General features: G+C 43.4%; 1 protein-coding gene across 1 annotated transcript in view; it reads right to left on the bottom strand.

The window, feature by feature from the left end:
* prex1 (phosphatidylinositol-3,4,5-trisphosphate-dependent Rac exchange factor 1) overlaps positions 1-20169 on the bottom strand; it is a 77175-nt gene that overhangs the window by 33851 nt on the left and 23155 nt on the right. The window contains exons 4-12 of the mRNA XM_076159273.1: positions 19184-19288; positions 16586-16687; positions 15948-16109; positions 12858-12991; positions 12460-12575; positions 9885-10034; positions 5971-6118; positions 2417-2517; positions 165-268 (exon numbers count right to left, since the gene is read on the bottom strand). Coding sequence (XP_076015388.1) covers positions 165-268; positions 2417-2517; positions 5971-6118; positions 9885-10034; positions 12460-12575; positions 12858-12991; positions 15948-16109; positions 16586-16687; positions 19184-19288 — 1122 coding nt within the window. The remainder of the gene's footprint in view (positions 1-164; positions 269-2416; positions 2518-5970; positions 6119-9884; positions 10035-12459; positions 12576-12857; positions 12992-15947; positions 16110-16585; positions 16688-19183; positions 19289-20169) is intronic.

The following is a 20169-nucleotide window of genomic DNA, read 5'->3' as shown; positions in this document are numbered from 1 at the left end:
GTCTCTAGATGTGGTCTATTTAGCTGTGTGCGAGGTGGGCGGAGGATAATGGGTATAAAGGAACTGTAGGAGAAGAATTGAACTTCGATGAATTCCACCACTCTTCACTCTTCATCCCCTTTCATGTTTGCACACAACAGGGGCATGTAGGCAGAGTGAGTTACCTTAGACATGATGTCCTCCATCTCACTGCGGGCTTTGTACGTGCCGTCGTCGTAGCGGAAGCGATACAACACCTGCTCGTTCTTGAACTGATGCTTGTCTGACACTGAAATATCACAACAGGGAGAAAATGTCACATTGTGTGCACATGTGCCCGCTTCTGGTTTAGATACTGGAAGATTCTGTGTTCACAACTGATGGAACTCAAAGGATTCTCTTCCTCTTTCAACTGTGACCTATTTATACCTAAGAAAATAATCTTTTCACTTGTTCTTTCTGCTTTCATGTGTGTAATCCATAGAACTCTGCATGCGTTTCCACATATACATTAGTACTTCAATGGCAGAAGACGCACAAAAGGAATTGAGCTGAAATGAGTTTTCTTTTCTTCTCTCCGCTCCTTGGGAAAGACTAGAGGGCATCAACACAGCCCAGTAATCATCAGGGCCTTTCACTCTGCAGGAAGTTTCAGCAACCTTTGTTTTTGCACTAAGGAGCCTATTTGACTCCAATAATTATAGTTCATGAACAGATTTGATGACCTACTGATGGTGGGTACTCTCAGATGGCTGAATGGTTTATCAGTGTGTTTCTTACAATATTTGGCAGCATTCTACACAGCTACAAATAACATAAGACTTTTCGATATTAAGCATATTTACTACTTTTACATCTATTTCTGTTTATCATTTGTGTGCAGATTACTGTAACGTTACATTATGTTTGATTACTTAACCAATGCTGAGGCCACTGTAGATATACTAGGTTGTTAGAGCAGGCAGGGGAGGGAAAACACGACGAGTATATTCATCTCTTGGGTATCCCCTGACATTCCAGTGTTTAACACCGACAGCTGCCAAGTCCCGTAACATTTCGCAAAAAGCACTGAACTCCCACAGATATCCCAAAAACCTTAACAGCTAACTAATCCAGTATGGAAAACAACTTCGAAGTGCACGGACACACGTCTGTGAGAGAAGCTAAGAGTGCTACATGCCAAAACAGAGGCAGTTTGGTTCCACCACAACAAGTTGGCATGAGCTCAAACAAGATGCTGGTTTTCAGAGTCTAGACTTAAAATGCTCTCATAAAAACCTGTGGAATGCACGAGAAAAGCAGCCATTGTAAACTTCCAAATGTGCCCTTTACACAACATGAAATGATAAATGATTTATAAAGACAGCAATGGAAATTAGCAAAATTGCAAACATGCACAGTATGCAAGTCTGTACGGGAGCGACTTAAGGACAACAGAACGTTTGGGTTGTTTTTCCCAGAGGAACCAGGACCCATGTTGGTACCAGAGCTTTCACCCCTACAGCTTACATTGTAGACATTTCTTAGGGAACCTAAGGGTAAAGCAGTTGAACTTTAGGTCCCAAAGCTACTATTAGTAGCCCAAACAATTACTTCTCTTTGCACTGGAAAAGACTGTTGTTGTTGTTATCTGTGCTACTTTTATAAAAGGTAATGCACTCCTGGAAAAGTTAGATAAGACGTCTCCACTATGTCACATTAGCTCTCTCTGATTTCCTGTCACCGACTCAGATGTGACACCTGCACTGTGCCTGCAGGACCCAAGGCACCAAAGCTTTCCAACAAAGCCTTGCTGCTTCCCCACAGAACAATGACTTTATCAGTGTATCGTCTGTGCTCATGGGAGAGTGTGAGAGAGGATTTCAGGGAATTTTCCAGATATTAGAGAAATACAATGCTTACTGCGCTATGAAGATGTTTCAGCAAAATCCGTGCATAAATTGTGACAGAATGAATTATTACTACATACAACAACTCCTTCTGCAAACTCAGTTCATGCATTATTAAAAAGGAGTTTGTGTGTGTGTGAGTCTTCCATTTCGTTATGCATTATTCAGGTTAGTGGATGTGTGAATGTCACACTTGAAACTAAATTAGTGAGGAAGAAACATTGCAATCTTTGGATGATATTTGTTTCTAATGGGTGTCCAAATGGGTAGGGAGTTAAGAATGAAGTCATCACTCAAATGAGTCAAACCAATAAAGGAGGACAAAGTGAATCCGAAAGAAAGAGAATCAGTAAAAAGGTCAACAAATGGAGTGTGAGATGACGAAAGAATTAGTAAAAAGAAAAAAGAGTAGAGTTAAGAAAATTACAGGGAGTCTGCAAAGAGCCTAGAGCGGCTGCAGTCAAAATGGACGAGTAAAAAAGTGAAAGAGATGAAGAGTATAAAACAGGGAGATGGACACAAAAAAAATGGATTTTGCTTTCTCTCACCGTGGTGAATGATGCCATTTTCCAGCAAGGCTTGTCCCAAGTTGACCCCCTCATCAGGTTTACTGATCTCTCCACTTTCTATCAGCCAGGACACAAACTCACTGAGTACAAACACAGAAGAGAGGCACACAATGAGGCTTCATTACATAGAAGTGTTTATCCTTATCAAGTATTCTATCATCTACGGGGGTTTGCAGCACTGAAACTCCCAGAGCTTCTCTTTTTCTCTTTTGCTGTGGTATTATTCATGCAACTTCTTGGATAATCATGATAAACATTCTGTCCTGAAATGTAATACATCCCCGCATTCATTTATTCACCCATTATTAAATTCAGTGTGGACGTCATTTGCTTGAAAAAACAGTTTTTGGGGAATCATATTATCATTATTTTGACTTTCTAAATTAATAGTACCAATATGTGATACATGCTTTTTGTTTATTAAATCAGAGCTTTGAGTGCAGCCTTCATCAATTCCTCTTTCCTCACTAGGGATTATCAACCTTTTGATGCATAATTCACAGAGCCGCCGTATTACTCTGCGTGCTTCACTCCTGCTTTTCTTTTTGCCTGTTCTGGAGGAAAGCACTCTAATTTACCTCCGACACCCACTGAGCCATTCTGACGTCAGTGGGAACTCTATGGGGACAGTTAGGCTGAGATAAGTTTTGATCTCTCCTCTCCGCCGCACCATGATTGCTTCTAGCGGCAGATTTGATTGTCAGCAAACCCTGTAAACACATCCGCTCTTAACCCGAGCCGGCCTCCGCCGAAAGCCTTTCTCATTGTGCACCAGTATGTCATTACATACTCAGGTACTTGCCTTTACACTCCACACTTAGGGGCTTGGACAAATGTTTGAAGAAGAAAATTACTTTCTCTCTGGCTTCGACTATCAATGTGAATGCCTGTCTATGTGTGTGTGTGTGTGTTTCTGTGTGTAGTCCACTCAAAGGCTGTAAACGCTACGGCTGTATGTTCGTGCAGAGCTGCAGACACCTTGAGCCACCTGCCAGCACTCGTGTTTGGCTCAAGCACATCAGGAATATTTTAACATAATTAAAAGAGTCTTCCACTAACCTGAGAAGTGCACTTAATAACAAGTGCGATTGTGTGTGTGTGAGCGTGTGTCCATGTCTCTGTGTGTATCCTTGGTTTCTGTATTTGGATATGTCTCTATCAAAGCCACTGGCTGTTAATTGGAATTGACCGGGGGAAGGGGACTCAAGTGAATGTGGAGGGGGGATGGGCATATGTGTGTGTGTGTGTGTGTGTTGGGGGTTATGTAAGAGTTAATTTTAGACAGTCAATTGTTACAGTGATTAATATAATTAGCAGGGACAGTGTGGGGGGCTGTGACTGGAAGAAGTGGGGGGAATGGAGACAGAGCAGTGTGAGTGACAGGCAAAAATAGTAAAAGAGGACAAAAAGATGAGAGGGAGAGCGACTGCGAGTGGACGAAGGAGTCGGAGTTCAGCGACCTGTGTGTCTCTGTATCTGAGACTCTGCAGCAGAGGCAGAAGCAGGTCTGTTCTCGCACTCCTTTGCAAAAGCACGTTTGCTGATGCCGTCTCAGTCAGACACTGGAAACACGGGAGTCAACAGCTGAAGCCTCGATTACTCTTGTCCCAGCTTGAGGCTTTTGGCATTTAACACTACTGGAGGAGCTCACTTCAGGGAGAGATAGCTTATTGCTCAACTTCAGATGCTCCACTCTCAGATATTACTCAATTCCACAATTTAATGGAAAAAATAATGTACCAAATAATGGTACACTTATTTCCGTCAGACATGTTGTACTGTACACCAAACAATCACAGAACGGATGAGGATCATCAATGTGCTGCTGTGAGGATCGTCTGCCTGCCGTTCTACCTCACCGATTACGCAACAAGTGGTGTAAAGTCCGCAATAGATAGGATCCTGTTGATTCCATCCATGTATACGTCTTACAGAACACTTTGAGCTTAATCACAGTACAGAGAAATATGTGACAAACTCAAACACTTTATTTGATAGTAATGATTCTATACAATCACCAATCAGTGACCAATCAGAGGTGAACAGCAGGCAAGCGATAGAATTATGCTATCAAGATGACAGCGTGCTATCAAACCAGCACTCAGCATCTGCGTTTAATGCGATAACCTCTCAAATGAGGCTCTCTGTAAATTTCATCAGCATGGCATGCGGCAGAACCAATGCGAGCTGCACTCATCAGCAGGAAATGATTGACTAATGAAAGGAAGGAAAGACAGAGATGACAGAAAGCTAAATCAGAGCGGGTGAAAAGATGACGGGTGGGCGTTGGCCAAAGAGGCAAACGGATTACGGTACAGATGAGGCAAGGGGAGGCCAAGGTGCCTGAAAGTCAAAGGTCATGGGGCAAGAAATGCAAGTGTAGCCCAATGAGAAGCGGCTCCGGGGCTGCTATTCTGGAAGTGACCCTCACCCTGACCCGTCTGCAGAGGAGGGAAGAGACAGAATCCCTTCCATGTAAGGAGGGGTGAGGAAAAAGTCTAACGTGCACACAGATCGATTTTCCTAATGCAGAAGACGCATAAATCCACAAGTGCTTCTAATTTGTACACACACACACACACACACACACACACACACACACACACACACACACACACACACACACACACACACACACACACACACACACACACACACACACACACACACACACACACACACACACACACACACACACACACACACACACAGAGACACCAATTGCAGTTCCAGGAAGATCTCAGGTTCAGTTATGTCGGTCAGGGTGTGGAAAACACCCAGACGCATATCGGACGATGACGCCAATGAGATGGATCTCGTCTCCCAGAAACGCAATTAGATAGTTAAGAAACTTGTTAACTTCGCTTCTAGACAGAGGGCGATGGGTTTGAAGAACGATTACAGCGTCTTCACAGCGCTGCTGTAGCCTAACACACTTTCCGACCTAGACTGGAGTAAACTATTTAATACTCGACGCGCATGAAGTGATTTGTGATCCACAGAGAGGCCACTCTAAATGTTGGTGGTGTAAAGGGTGGCTCCCTGGTTTCTCTTTACCAGGACAGTCATCAGTCACTACCACGGTGTTACTTTCATTTTTGTTTGCTTAAATTGGTGCCAAGAGGAATTTTAATTGCTTCTTGGTTGCAAAAAGGAAACGTTAAGCAAGGCTCTGGTTGTGTATTCATTGCACTGAAACATCAAGGGGATGAAATGGCTCATTGTAGGAGCTCTTCTCAGTAATCGGTGTCCGTGTGAGTGTGTGTATGCACGATATGAGTGTATGGGGAGCAGCTTAGCTCTCTCTCTAACCTGAGAGAGCCAGTAAAGGGTGGCTCATTAGGGACAAGGGGATAGAAATTGTTTAGGCGTTTTGCCAGGACTTGAACAGACTGGATCCCAGCTCTTTTGGCTGCCTGTTTATCTTACGTAACACTGGTTTGTAAGGACCCCCTTGTGAACCAGAATAACTTAAAGCCACATTCTTGGAACCTACAGAAATTCGGCGCTATGGGCGGCAGGAAGAAACTCACTTTCCCATGAAGCACTTGGGCACATTGCTGAGCTTCCTGCGCCGATCCTTAATCAGGTGGCGGCTCTTGGTCATCATCATGTGGTAGAGCTTCTCCCCTTTTTCTGCAATCATCACGTAGGCGTCCCGCTCCATTCCCAGCTTCAAACCTACGAACAACACAGGAAAAGAGTCAGGTCCGAGGTAGTTTCACCCGAAACTAAAATTCTCTGGTCGTTATTTTTGCTGTGAGCTGGCAGCATAAAATGGAGTGGAAATTGAACAAACAAACAAAATCTGAGCCTGGAACAGTTTGTACATCACAACTGCAAGAAAGACACACTGAGCCTGTTATAGCACACATATCTACAAGCAATCTTCAGATATCTGCAGATATCAAGGCCAGTGGGCTGCGTGTCACGGCCTTTGCCTGGCTGTTCTCTGCTCCACACACTGATCGTAGGTATGAAGAAAGAACACAGTGGCTCAAATCTGCCACAACCTACTGAAACAAATCCAGATGTGAATCTTTTGTTGTACTGTACAACACAAGTTCAGGAGGGCAAACTGATCTTGATCTCGTTTCCGTGTTGGTTTGTAAATACACTGTGACAGTTGTTGGCTTTTCGTTTTCCATTACAAGGCAGAACTTGTGAGACTCCATTGTTCGGCCTACTGCCCCAGTGAAGCTCGACCAAGGAGCCTGTTTGAGCTGCTGAGCCTCACTGTAGGGTTTCATAAACTTTTGAACTTCACTTTGAGGCTTTCAGGCTTTGAAGCAACTCAACCGTCCCAAACCATAAGACTCCCTTTGCTGCTCGAATCTACTTCAGACACACAATTTTTCTAATTTATGAGCTTAGTGCACTCAGCATCCAAGAGATCCGGATGCATATTGTGCATTTCTGTCATCTTGTTGATCCTTGAAACTCCCAGACATTTCATTTCAATACAAGACAACCACTAACCAGGATCCCACAGACAACCACTATATCCTACATCTACATCCCATTAAATGTATGAGAACAAACCATTCAAATGAACACCTATAGACTGTACAGAATCTCATTAAGATAACATGTACACTTACGTTTTAGGAACTTATTTTAGATTTAATGCTTATAATGCAACTGACACAGCTTGACGTTATACATCAGCAGCTGTATTCAGTAGAGACTATGTTCAAATTTGAAAATGCTCAATACTGTGTACTGATCAACTGTTCATACACTTACTATGTTGTTTACTATATTAATAGTTTGATATATTATGGCTCATATAAAGGCAGAAATGCTTAAAAAACACAATTAATAAGTAACAACACTTAAGCAGCTCATAATATCAGTATTTCCAAATAATAAAATATGAGTTGACAATAGAAACGGTATGCACTTCTTCAGGAAATGCTCTCATCTAGTTTATTGTTGAAGAACACTAAGGAAAAGCAGAACTTTTTCCAATTTGGGAATGAAACCATTCCGAGGCCGTAACGGACGGCAGCACGGCAGCTTGTGATGGAGGTGGGATTATATTACGCCTGACAGCAGCTGGACTACACTTAAACAATGAGTGTCATTGAACAACAGACGGGGCCTGTCCAACACAGAGGGCCCCCTCAGCTTCTGGTCCAGCTGTCAGAGTTTGTCTTGAAACTGCTCCTCATCTTCCTTCCCTAACTGGCACAAGCTAATACCCTGCCGCATGATCTAAACCCACGCCTTTCCCTAAACGTCTGTGAAAAAACACTGATAAGATAAAAAAAAAAAAAATGCAGGCACCTCCAGCTGGTAGTTCTTCAACAAAGGAGGTCTTTTGGGAGGGCTGAGGCGAGCCAAATGTCCAGAGGAGGGAAGGACCAAGTCAAAACATTGGAAAGGTCACACTCAACAAGATGTGTCAGGAAAACAGTGTGCAACACTGCGCCAAAGGGTATGAGTGAAAGGATAGCAGTGCTGTAATTCTTCATCATACTGCTGTGTGAATGAAAGTTAGAGGGTTGCCAGAGAGAAGTGAAGCATATTGACAATAGAGTCTGGAGTGGGTAATAGAAATAGGAGAAAGTGGGGAAATTGGGTACTGTGACTGATCTGGCATCTGTTTGCCCCAGGTCCATTTCCGCCAGGTCGTAACCTAAAACCTGGAGCTGCAGCACACTCCTTCAAACTTAGTTGTATCCCTTAAGCCTCCATTTTCACAACAGGATCTGTTGTGATGCTCTTGAACTCTGTTTTGACTGTTGCTTCAAACGACAACAACTTACTTACAACAATCCAAACATATATGCTGACAGAAACAAGCCGCTTAAAATACAGGCGTTGCCGAGTGTCTTGCCATTTTCATAAAGCTTTAAGGAAAGCGGTTTCGATTTTGACCTATCAATGCTATCAGGTGACGTGTTGTCCTCGGGCCTAAATCTGGTTTAAGCCGTTTGAGCTTTATTCACAATGTCTAATGTGCACTGAGTTACAAAGACAGATGGCTCGGGCTGAACAGGTGGGAACACATTTTAAGTCGAATGCAGGAAGTCGCATAATGAGGAGAAAACAACTTCAAGAGCGACAGTAATATCAGTTTACGCGGCTAATCCAGAATAAGTGGACGTGGTGTCAAACAATACAACAGTTTCTGGCATACGGCGCCACTTACAGCTAGCAGAACAATTTGAATGCAAGCTGCAAACGAGCCCAGAGGTTTTCTGACGTTGCATTTGACAGGAGTAAAAATAGATCCTGATGAATAACATTTGGTGTTTCATTCCGTCTTCAGCGCTTGTTGTCAAACAGACATTGATTCAACAGCCAGAGCTTTGATGTGCCAAATCCTTCTCCTGCACCGCCAAGTGGGAATTGATTTTTTTCCCTTCAATGACTGATATACCAGCCTCTGCTTAGTACACAGGTCACACAGACCAACTGTAGACGTCATATCAGCTAAGCCTCTATTTATGAAACAAAGACGATCAGCATGGTCAAGGAGGAACACGCTGCACCCGGGTCAGATACGTCATGTACCAACTTAAGACACGCCCGCATTACATAATAATAAACTGACACCAATAACTAGAACAACCTCCAATGTGAACCATGGTACGCAAAACTAGATCACCAAACCATGGGAAACCCAAAGGTGAGAGAGCAGGGGAAGTCAAATACAAGTCTTCGTGGAACAGAGCTACGTCCATATGCAAGTCCTTTAATTTGGATGCAAAAGGTAGAATAAAAACTTATTTTACTCCTGATCTAAATGAATTGTACTCTGAATCAAGGCCTTCATGTTGATTCACTGCAGTGCGACAGGATTGGCATGCAAATGTGAGCAATAGGGAAGGAAATGAGATCAACCAAGAGAGGATGTGCTTTTATGCAGAAATGAATCACCTTTGACGAGCAGCTAGTCTGCTTCTTTATGTCTTTAGGTGATTGTCAGACAATTGCTATTTGCTCTTAGATGTGCACCACTCTGGCGCCCAGACAACACTGGTTGCGATTGAAAGTGATGCTTCAGTACCGGCCACGCTGTTTGCCAAACAAGCAACTTATGGGAAATGCGGTTCAATAAGAGCATCAGCAAATAAGTGTGTATTGCAGTAGCGGGTATTAAGAAAGTAAAGAGACATTACATTACATGACATTACATTACGAGCATTTAGCAGACGCTTTTATCCAAAGCGACTTACATTACATTACCACCCAGTAAGTTACAGAGGGGGGAGCAATTGAGGGTTCGGTGCCTTGCTCAGGGGCACCTCGGCAGGGACTCGAACCAGCAACCTTGTAGATACATTTATACTTCTGGCTTTGCATTTCACTTTGCTTGGACCTTGAGTGCATCTGAAGGCTCCCTCTCTCTGTCTCTCTCTCTCTCTCTGTGTTTCACTTTAATCAGTTTCAAATAACAGGAAAATGCATAAAAGTAACCTTAAGAACCATCACTCACTCTCTCTCTGCTCTCGCTCCCTCAAGATGGCGTCCAGCCACTTCTGCTTCTCCTCTGCATTTTTGGCCATGCAGACAAACCACTTGTTTTTCGCCGTGTTGTGGATCTTCCAGCCGTTAGTCACTGTGTAGTTGTTGCTGTGATAGTCGGCTGCAAGGGCAAAGAAAAGGACATGTAAATACAGAGAGATGTCAAGCTATCATAATAACATTGTATATGGACCTTTGTGGCCTTGGTTTAAACCTCGATGTGAGCCACTTCCGCTTCCAATATGACAGACGTGATGCACGTGCTGCTGACTCAATCAATCTGGTTTTACATCACATGAGACTTTCATGGTGGAAAATCCCAGAAATTTTCATTCCAGGGCGCATATGTCTAAACGGAATTGTGCCAAAATGTCCAAGATGTTGGAAATCTATCCATGCTTTCAATACCATATTGAGGTTCATCTAAATCCTTGGCAAAACCTTTTAAATACCAGGCCTGTTCTTTCAGGAATAAAAGAAAATGAAGAATATCACAATGCACTGTAACAGAAAATGCTAAGTATTTACTGTGATGATTTTTGTTACTGCCTGACCAGCCTAGAAATAATCCAGTTTTGTGGGTAAATTAATGCACCTTTGCTCTTATTTGTCTTTATTCTACAATGACATTATAACCTAAGAAAAGTTGAGGCTTCTGTTTGTTAGGAATGTGTTTAATTTACAGTGAAAAAAACGAAAAACCTATTTCCTCTGTATAGCAAGAGCTGCATTAAGATATAAGGATGTAGTTTGTTTTAAAAACAAAGTTTAAATGTACCGTAAATAAGAAATGTCTCTCAAAATGTGCTTTGTTCTTCCCTTTTTTGTTATTCTTCCTCTTGTGTTAGTTTTTTTTGTTTTTAAAGCCCCAGACAAAAACCACAGAGATACACATGCACACACACACACACGCAGACGCATGCTGAGTAAATCACGAGCCTAATCACATCACTGTTGCAAAGATGCCTTATAAACTGCCAATGAATGCTCCATAGAGTATTTACCACTTAAGCAATGATTTACGAGCCTGTGAACACAACAAACATGATGCAGAATAACAGCAGCAAAGCGCCAATATATCCACTGACTCAGCTAAAACTCATCATACTTCTCATTCCTCCTCTAATTTTATCATCCATTAGCCTGCAGGTGAACATCTCCTGAATAATAAATGGACTTTGGTGATAGAGCGCATTAGTCTTACACTCAGAGGTCATATAAATAGATGTGATACTCCAGGCCCCATGGGGAGAAACTCCCTCTGCTCTGGGATAGGAGAGAGGGCTCGGGGGTTGGGACAGACATAATACAACACCTCCGGTCTGTGTTTTGGGTATTTGACTGGTAAAAAGAGGGGCAGGAAAAGCCAATACTAACTGGCTGATGTCAGAACCACGTCAGAACCACAATTGTCGCCCCTTGAAATTGGCTGAAATCAGCTATCCAACGGTTTCAGACTGGCCAATCAAAGAGATGCCTCAGGCTGAAATTGCACCTAGGATCAAAAAAATATTCATTGTTTGATAATAATTCTATGGCTGACTTCAGAATGTTATCCCCTCTCCCCATTCCACAGACAGATCGGGACTTTCGGAACTGTAACAAGTCCTTCAGAACCTTTCACAGTCTTTGAATAACAACAGTAAAGTCAAGAAAAGCTTGACGAGCCTCTGTTATTTGTGGAACACGGCACACTGGGTTATACTTGTGATACAAACCGTACAAGGTTTTCACAACATAACCCCAAACACTCCCCTTCTCGTATCTACCACCCGAGAAATCAGATAATCTGTAGTGGAGCTCACACTTGTTGACGTGTTCAATATTAGGCCCTATAGTTCTGAGAATAAGTTGTGTTTTTCTGTGTGGTTTACCCTAAAAGCAGGTCATGTGAGCTTGCAAAATTTAAATGCCAGCATAGAAAGAAAGAAAAAAGAGGAAACGTGTGAGCGAGAAGCAAAGTGTATTTCTACACCCACAGTCAACACGTACCAAGCCCAGCTTGATGCCTGGCAGCAAACCACAACAGCAACGCGAGCCGAGCCACGGCTGCAGAGGGAACTCACTCGCAGGTGAGACTTTTGCATAACACAAGAAGTTCATTTCCTTGCTTGGACTGCTCGCATAAACCAGATCTGCATCAACACCACAACGCAGCACTGGAAAGCTGACATCAAAACAGTGATACGTGAGGTTGCAAGCTACATCCTGACCGAAACTAGGTGCAAGATGATACCCCGCCCAAACTGTCAACAAGCCTCCGATTGATATCCATCCACCAGAGTGTTAAATCCGCAATGAACTGTGTACAGATATAGTAATAAAAAGGTGAAAGGAGAACTGGGGGCCCTTTTGGAATCATTTCTAATTATTTTTCTGCGCTACCTAGAGCTGGATGAATCAAAAACTGGGCTTACACAGCAGCTGTGTGGTGGATAACGAGGGACTTATGGAGGAATGGTGGAATTAACTCCCTAAGAAAGTTGGATGAATGCACTTAAAGACAGTTTCCAAAGGTAACACTGCTATGTTTGGCAAATACAAACCGGTTCCATCTTCCACATTTTCCACCTCCATCACCTCGGTGTTGATTCGGCCTCTGAACACATAGAGGGGCCCGTTGATGGACTTGGTCCTCTTAGTGGACTTCTTTCCAGAAACCCTAGGAAATGAGAAACAACACTGTGGTTTTTCGTCCAGGAGAGAAAACATCCGTTGTTGCCAGTGCCGTAAGAAAAGAACGTGTGTGTTTAACCTGGGTAAACGTTCACACAGGCACACATATTGGAGCTATAGAAACATGTAGGTCAACAAGCCCTAGATACACAAACAGAAATTTGAACATATTCCCATATTTGACTTCTTGTTCACCAGTCTGTAAAAAGGTTTCTGCACACTTGATTATGTCTTCTTCATTCTAGTGTTCCTCCTGGCAATTGCTCACCTGGACTTCCTCTTACAGTAGACCAAAAGGTTGTCGAACAGGAAGAAGACCCGTTCCTGGATGTTGCCTGCTGAGATTTTAAGGAGGTTTCCATGGAGGAGAAGCTCTGTGCAGATATCAGTCAGGTTGGTGCCCTGAAGGAAAGAATCATCACCACTGAATATGGTATTTTCATCCATCACCTTCGTCTTCTTACCCATATTATGTGACAATAATATTATTTCATTTGAACCGAGCCTGGAAATGGTTAGATTCCAATTTGAAGTCTTGTAACACAACTGGAAGGGATCACCTCCCCCGCAAAACAATATAAAAATGCAGCTTTGGCATTGTGAACGAATTGTTTTCATTTCCCCGTCAATGGGAGGAAAGAATAAACACAGCTGTCCCCCGCCCGGCTTCAGTTTACGCCCACTGAAAAAGTGTAAAAATAGTACGCAGACGGCAATCCTCGGCCAAGACGGTCGGCCACTCACCAGCCAGCCCCTGAAGCTTGGACATCGCAGAGTACAGAAGCTGGACAGCATCCTAACAAAAATTGAGTGGCGCCCCCTAAATCATTAAGATGGTACGACCCTGAACATTGGGTCAGCACACAATTTAGATCCTTCCACTATGTAACTCAACCTATTTCAAGGCTGACCTGTATGCCGGTGACCTTGTAAAGGCCAGACCAATGAAAGACTCTCCTTGTTTGGCACAAGCAAAGAAAACAATCTTAGTACAGGAGGAACCCAAAGCAAATTCCCAAACGACGATTCCATGGTACAATGTGATCGTAGCCGTGTAGTCAGAAGGATCGTTAGTTAGTAAATAGTTAAGAGGCCAAATAAAATAATGTTATTCTACTCAGTGTAACACTTGAATGATTTATATTACGTTAATCTCCCTGGGTCAAGCCGCATATATTTCACCTCTAATTAACCTTTTCAAATGTGGCTGAACCTTAGGCCCAATCACTCATCATCATCATCTTGCTCGTCACAAGTCATCACTATCTGGTTTATCAGTTGTTCCTCAAATCAGGCCTGAAATAAAAGCATAAATAGAACAAGGATGACTTAAGCAAGTCCCTGAGCACTTGTTGTTGTTTTTACACAATTAAATAAAATTAGATAAATCCTCATCACTCACTGTTAAACGGATGATTAACGCCGAATCATGCGGATATAAATACGCCCATGTGTGGACTCCAGTTGCCCCGCCGCAGTTGCCCCCCCCCCCCATCCACCAAATTTCACATACGCACATATAGATTTGGACTTCGCCCGCTCCTCTTTGATGTCTCTAACATGCATCCACCAGGGACCGGCTGAAACCCCCCATTGGCTCACACCCACTCACATGCGTTCATAATTGATTCCCATGAGTGTACATTTATGATGGATGTTTCGTTTGCTCAAGGGTTCATAGAAAAGAGAGAAAAATTAACCTTGGCGCTTTCTTGAAGGTGCACAGCGACTGGGCCTGGGCAGGGGATAATGTTTCAGACCATCGATTAAACCTCCAAGTGACTGCACAAAGGTGAAGCAGGGGTATGTAGGAGTGTGTGTGCATGTTTATGTGTGCGTGCAAAAGATCATGGGTGCATACTGGAACATAAATGTATGTCTTCATGTGTGTACATTGATGATATGCAGGCATGTTGACCATTACACTGTAATACCGTGTGTGTGTGTGTGTGTGTGTGTGTGTGTGTAAGTGCGTCCATACATAATGGTTATGTTTGTGTTTTTGAGTGTGTGTGTGTGTGTGTGTATGTGTCAGCACTGTATCTGAGCAGCGGTAATGCATCTGGGCCTGATTCGGCACTAGTGGAAGCCTTCTCCATTAGAGGTGGAGGTGCTTAGCCTGGAGAGTGGCTGGAGAGAAGAGTGAAACTAATGCTGTTAGGAAGGGGGGTGGGGTGGGGGGGTAAAGTGCCTGTCCACACAATCAACTGAGCAGTTCAAGGGAAAGAGCAGAAAATAATGGTGTCTGTTTGAGTTCTTTGCCCAAAAGATTCAGCTACGCGTCTGTTTAGTCCATTATTACCATTATTACCAATCAGTGGTTTCAAAAGTGACCAGCAGACATTAGTATTAGTTTCTGCGGGCTGCAGAGTAAAGAAAGGACGAGGGGCATCATGGCGACTCACATACCAGGGGATGCACCACACAACATCAATTATGAATCCCAAGTGGGGGCAGAAAATATCCTCTGTGATCCTTTACTGTCAGAGTAGCCAAGCTGAATGCTTATGTCTCCTTTTTATGTTGTGATGGGGAACAATAGTCAGGGTCAAATGGTCACATGTTTCAAAGGCTGGAGGAGAAAGGGGGTCTGTTTGGCAAGCAGATACTGGGATGCCCCATTGGGGCCCAATCTCTGGTTCTATCCTTCAGTCTTTTCCTGTCCCTCCTCTGAAGGTCCCCTCATATAACCCTTCTCATGCATGTGAGACGAGCTCTCTGCCTCCTAAGTCTTTTCTGATTGGGCGGCATGCCCGTTGGCATCCCCTAGGGCACCCAGTGTGGGCGGATTGTCCCACTGGTGCCCGAAAAGACAAAACCTCTGTTGTGGTGAGTGAGAGAGGCGTGAAAAATGCACTGGACCCTTCTCTCGGCTCCCAAGCCCCATCCTTGGCCCCTGCGCTCTGAGTGGCGATTTGGCTACAGCGGTGTTTAACTCTTAAAGATAGAGGGTGAGGGAAGCAGCTGGGAAGGGAAGCAGGAAGTTTTTTGTCACGTTTGTTATGCACGTCTTTCTTTTCCTTTCTTTTGCAGAACCCTTGACAGAATGCTGCTTGTGTTACAGTATGAGATGCGCTATTAAAAGTCTATTTCGTCTATTTCTGCACTGTCTTACCCTTTCCCCACTTCTTCTTCTGATTGTACCTTCTCAATGTCACAGCAGTCCCCAGCTACTGCTCAACCGCTCTCCATGGCCTTTTCTCTCTCAAATTTCAGATTCAGAACTCACGCAATTGCTCTCCTTTTTTCCTCTTCAACCAACCTCTATATCACCTCCTTGTGACATACAAATCTTCATATGACTAACTACTTTCTCCGCTCTTCTCCCCGACTCTTGCTCCCCCTCGCTCACTCTCACCTCCCAGCCCTCGATGTGGGACTGCAGCTGTTCCAGGGCCTCCAGTTTCTCCATCTGTCGCTTGGTCTCATTGATGTTGGAGCAGACGGCTTTCATGGCCTGCAGAGCCTCCTCCACCGCTGGATAGTCTGCATGCTTTTTAGGGGTACGCTTCAGCAGTTCCTGTGGGTTCGGGTGGGAAAGAGGAGGTGGGGATTTTTAACTGTGATCTTTGGAATTTCCAGTTTATCAAATTCGATCTCCCGGGGGACATAGTTGTGTTTGACCTTCATGAAATTCTATCAGCAACAAGTAGGTATTTCAACTTTTCCTCCTCCACAAGCACAAAGCTTCTGCCCCCACAGTTGAAAATACCAGTAGGTGGGGAAGATTGGGTATCTTGAAATGCCTAAGGGTAGAAGGTTTTGTTCCATACCAGCTGATCTATCAACTGATATGTTGTTGTAACTTTTGGCAATTGCCCCTAGAACCTACACGCATAATTTCCCTTTGATGGTTCAGAGAGTAGCCAGTTCACATCCTCTACAGGCCAAATGGAACAAAATAGTTGTGAAGTTGCCTTAGCAGGCTGTGGCGTGTCAAAATGGTTGTGTGTTACAATTTCATTACAATACAGGATTGGTGCAGCAGTAAGGTACCTTCAGTAGTAGGGGGTATTTGCAGATCCTCTGAATGGGAGTCAAAAGGTAGCCCTCCAGGGGAATGTCTGTGCTTTTCTTCCCTCCCAGTAGCATACAGTGCTGAAGAGAAAAACACAAACACACACACAGCTACAAGCACTGTACACAAATATGTGTTGCTTAAAAAAGGAAGGATTTAGGAATAACTAGAGAGAGAAACAGAAGATTAAGACGGAACAGACAGAAGTTGTTCCCGATCCTCAGATGTCTCCCTGGGCAATATAGTTTTTAATCCTCACTATTGTATGAAGACAAGCACGTGAATAACACTGCTTGCACGTCAACTTTGTGTGCAACTGTATGGTAATGTCAAATATGAACTAACATAAGGTAGGAAGTGTTTGTCCTGCGTTTTCTTTCCGCCCATATTCCAACAAGAATACAGGCAGTCCACAACTCTGTAGCAAATATGGAAGAATGAGTGAGAACCTCTACACCTGCATCCCACAAATGAAGAAATCTGACAAATACTCAACATTTTTTGCGTTGTAGTCAGGAGTTGTGTTATGTAACTTGAACATAGACTACATGACCACATTCATGCAAAACCAACAAAGAAGTACAACATTTACCAATACCAATTGGCCAATTGCACTCCAGTCAGAACATGCATGGAGAAAAAAATGTTTGCACAACAGCTGCCATGTTGAGTTTGGCCAATCAGAACAGTGCAGGAGTGTCTTCATAAAGGCATGTTCTCTTTCTGTGCACCATGGTACACAAGGTGAAGTCGAAGTACTACGGTGTGGATTCACACATAATATCAAACATATTTCAAACTAGACCACCATATGAAAAAACGAACATTGATACTGTATCTGTGTAATATGTCCCATTTCAGAAAATACCGCCTCCAAAACTAATTAAAGGGGCTTGGTTTCTTCAGAAGTGGGGTTCACAGTTACAGCCGTGGTTTCTCTTTGCCTTTTATTTTGCAGGAATGCAGCCTGTCAAAATGCTATGAGCTCATGGGATGAGATGAAAGATCAAAAGCAGCCATGCAAGATAAACAACTCCAGTTTATTCTCCAGTGGGAAAGAAGGCATCCTAGATTAGTTTCGGGGGGGTGAGGAAAATCATATGGCAATTCCTTTTAACACCACATAGACCAGTACAGGACTGTGGGATGGGGCAGCAGTTTGATGGTTGCTGTTTGAGAGAACATGGAGACGTTGAGGAGGAGAGAAATGGGAGGCAGATACCCAGCAACTTGGCAGGACGCAAATTGATGCTTTCTATTCCTCTCTCACAGACCCATTTCCATCCAAATCCTCCCTGACTTCCTCTTTATCCTTCCTCTCATCCCCTCTTCATATGTAATCTGCAAGCCTGAAGCAAAAATTCTCTCTGTTCCTCACTCTGACCTCATTTTACTTTCACTTCTCTTCTGCCCTTTCTTCTCTTCTGACACAATTAACACTTCATCTCCACACGCTGCTTCAGTCAGCCCTCTCACTTTGTGATACAATTAGCATGGGAACGGTTTAAGCCGCCCAAGAACTCCTCTGCAATTAAACGGCAACGAAAAGAAGCCCGCGGCAAAACATATCACACATTGCTGTTAATTACGAAGATAAGGATTTAGGATGCTCATCATTTCAAGCCACTGAAAATAGGTTTAATTACATGTCATTTCATTTCAAACGGCAACTCTAAATTCTTGAAGAATCAATTTTGTGTTTTTGTGTGATATGCAAGCAAGTAACTTCACTGACAAACATATTTGCTGTGTACAGATTATTTCCCTGTTATCTCGGTTGCATTACAATGTTTGTCCAATGCTTGCAATGATACCAAGCAGGTTGAACAGTTGCTATTATATAACTTGATTTTGGAAGCAACAATATCACGTAGAGGAAGAGAAGCAAAAAAAAACAATGAACACAGCAAGTCTGGGATCCCATTGTTCCAGTGCTGTGGCTCACAGAATAATGCCATGGAAGAAAACCATCAGACACAAGGCCTCAGATCTCTCAGCCAATCCCTAATAAAGACGGCCAATAATCCACAGCTGGCTGGCCCTGGAATTGCAGATGACTTCACTTGTTGGGCCGAGGCTCAAAGGCCCAAGACGCCATTATAAGTTCATTGTCCAGGGGACTAAATGTTTGGGTGTCAAAACACGGAAACAGCTGGCAGCGGAAACACTACAACAACAGCAGAAGGTGACCTCGCCGGTGGCTGCATCCTGTCCGGGCAGGAAGGACCCCCTGACCCTATGTTGGGGTTTACCCTTTATTCAAGTGTTAACATGGAAACAGAGGTGATAGAGAGAAAGGAAGAGGGAAAGGATGGATGGATGACAAAAGAGGAAATTAGGGAAAAGAGGGTCCTAGGAGGAAAGGAATCTAGGGCAAAGGGAGAAGGCGGTGAAGGCGCAGAGAAGAAAATAAGTGAAAGGGTGAATGAGGTATGCGGTCAAACAGGCAGGGATTATAACTGCATTCAACTGGAAGAAGCAGAGGGGATGAGTAAGACTCGAAAAAGCCACAACAACAGTAGATGGAAGATGGTGCAAAGGGAGATACGTAGATAAGAGGAATTGCAGTGTCCCACCAGTAGGAAGGTCCTGATGTCGGGGATCTTGTTGAGCTCCATCAGAAGTCGCAAGGCCTTCTCGTGATTGCTGCAGTACTCTCCATACACTGAGAAGCTCACCCTCTGGAAGACAGAGAGAAAACACGTGTGAGAATCCCAGACCGTCACTTCACACCATATTTTTGGCTGGTTGGCTGGTCGAGACTCTGGATGAATGGAGAAAAAAAAGTCATGTACCCGAGGAAGGAAAGAGACGGTTAAGGGTTAATCCAATGCTCTTCTTGTCTTATATTGTTTCCACGGAAGAAGAAGAAGGTTATTAAATGTCACCATGCGCAAGTGTAACAGCAAAATCATCATGAGATTGAGTCATGAGGCCTGCAGAATGATCATGCACTGGTGTGCATCAGAGATCATTTGTCATATTTCCCTTCTTCAAATTATTTGACAGTACAGGCAGAATAAATAGCGTGCCATCATAGAACACTTCTTCTTTCCCCTCAGTGGCAGCAAGTCACACTGAATAACCACTTTGTTAGAGGTGTTTCTCAATACTACATGTGCCTATAAATAATACCCCTTTCACAGATCATATCTACAAAAAGGTAAAAAAAAATGAGATCAAATTGATGTTACACTTCCACCACTAAATTCCTCCTCTGCATTTAGACCAATCCTAAACATCCTTATGGTTGTGATGCCCGGGGGCCACCTCGGGCTTGGTGCCTTGAAAAGGGCAATGGCAGAAGCATCACACACACAGTTGCATAGTGTTTTGATGATGGGGGAAACTATTGAACCCAAAGCAGCCCCACAGAAACAGGAAGAGAACATAAATAAAGACGATTATTATATTATCTTTGAAGACATTGACGATAATATTTAAAACACTCTCGTCTGTCCCTTGATACAAAGTTATTTCAGCTCAAAACAACTTTAAAGAGCAATCTGGTGGAAGTAATGAAGAAGTCCAAAACAACAACATCACTGACCCACTGAGTTGA

Source organism: Genypterus blacodes, unplaced genomic scaffold (genome assembly GCF_046128005.1).
Source record: "Genypterus blacodes isolate CSIRO-AG114 ecotype Tasmania unplaced genomic scaffold, CSIRO-AGI_Gbla_v1 ptg000094l_1, whole genome shotgun sequence".
Taxonomy (NCBI): domain Eukaryota; kingdom Metazoa; phylum Chordata; class Actinopteri; order Ophidiiformes; family Ophidiidae; genus Genypterus; species Genypterus blacodes.
Note: the sequence above shows the minus strand (reverse complement) of the source record. Positions and strands in the feature narration are given on the sequence as shown.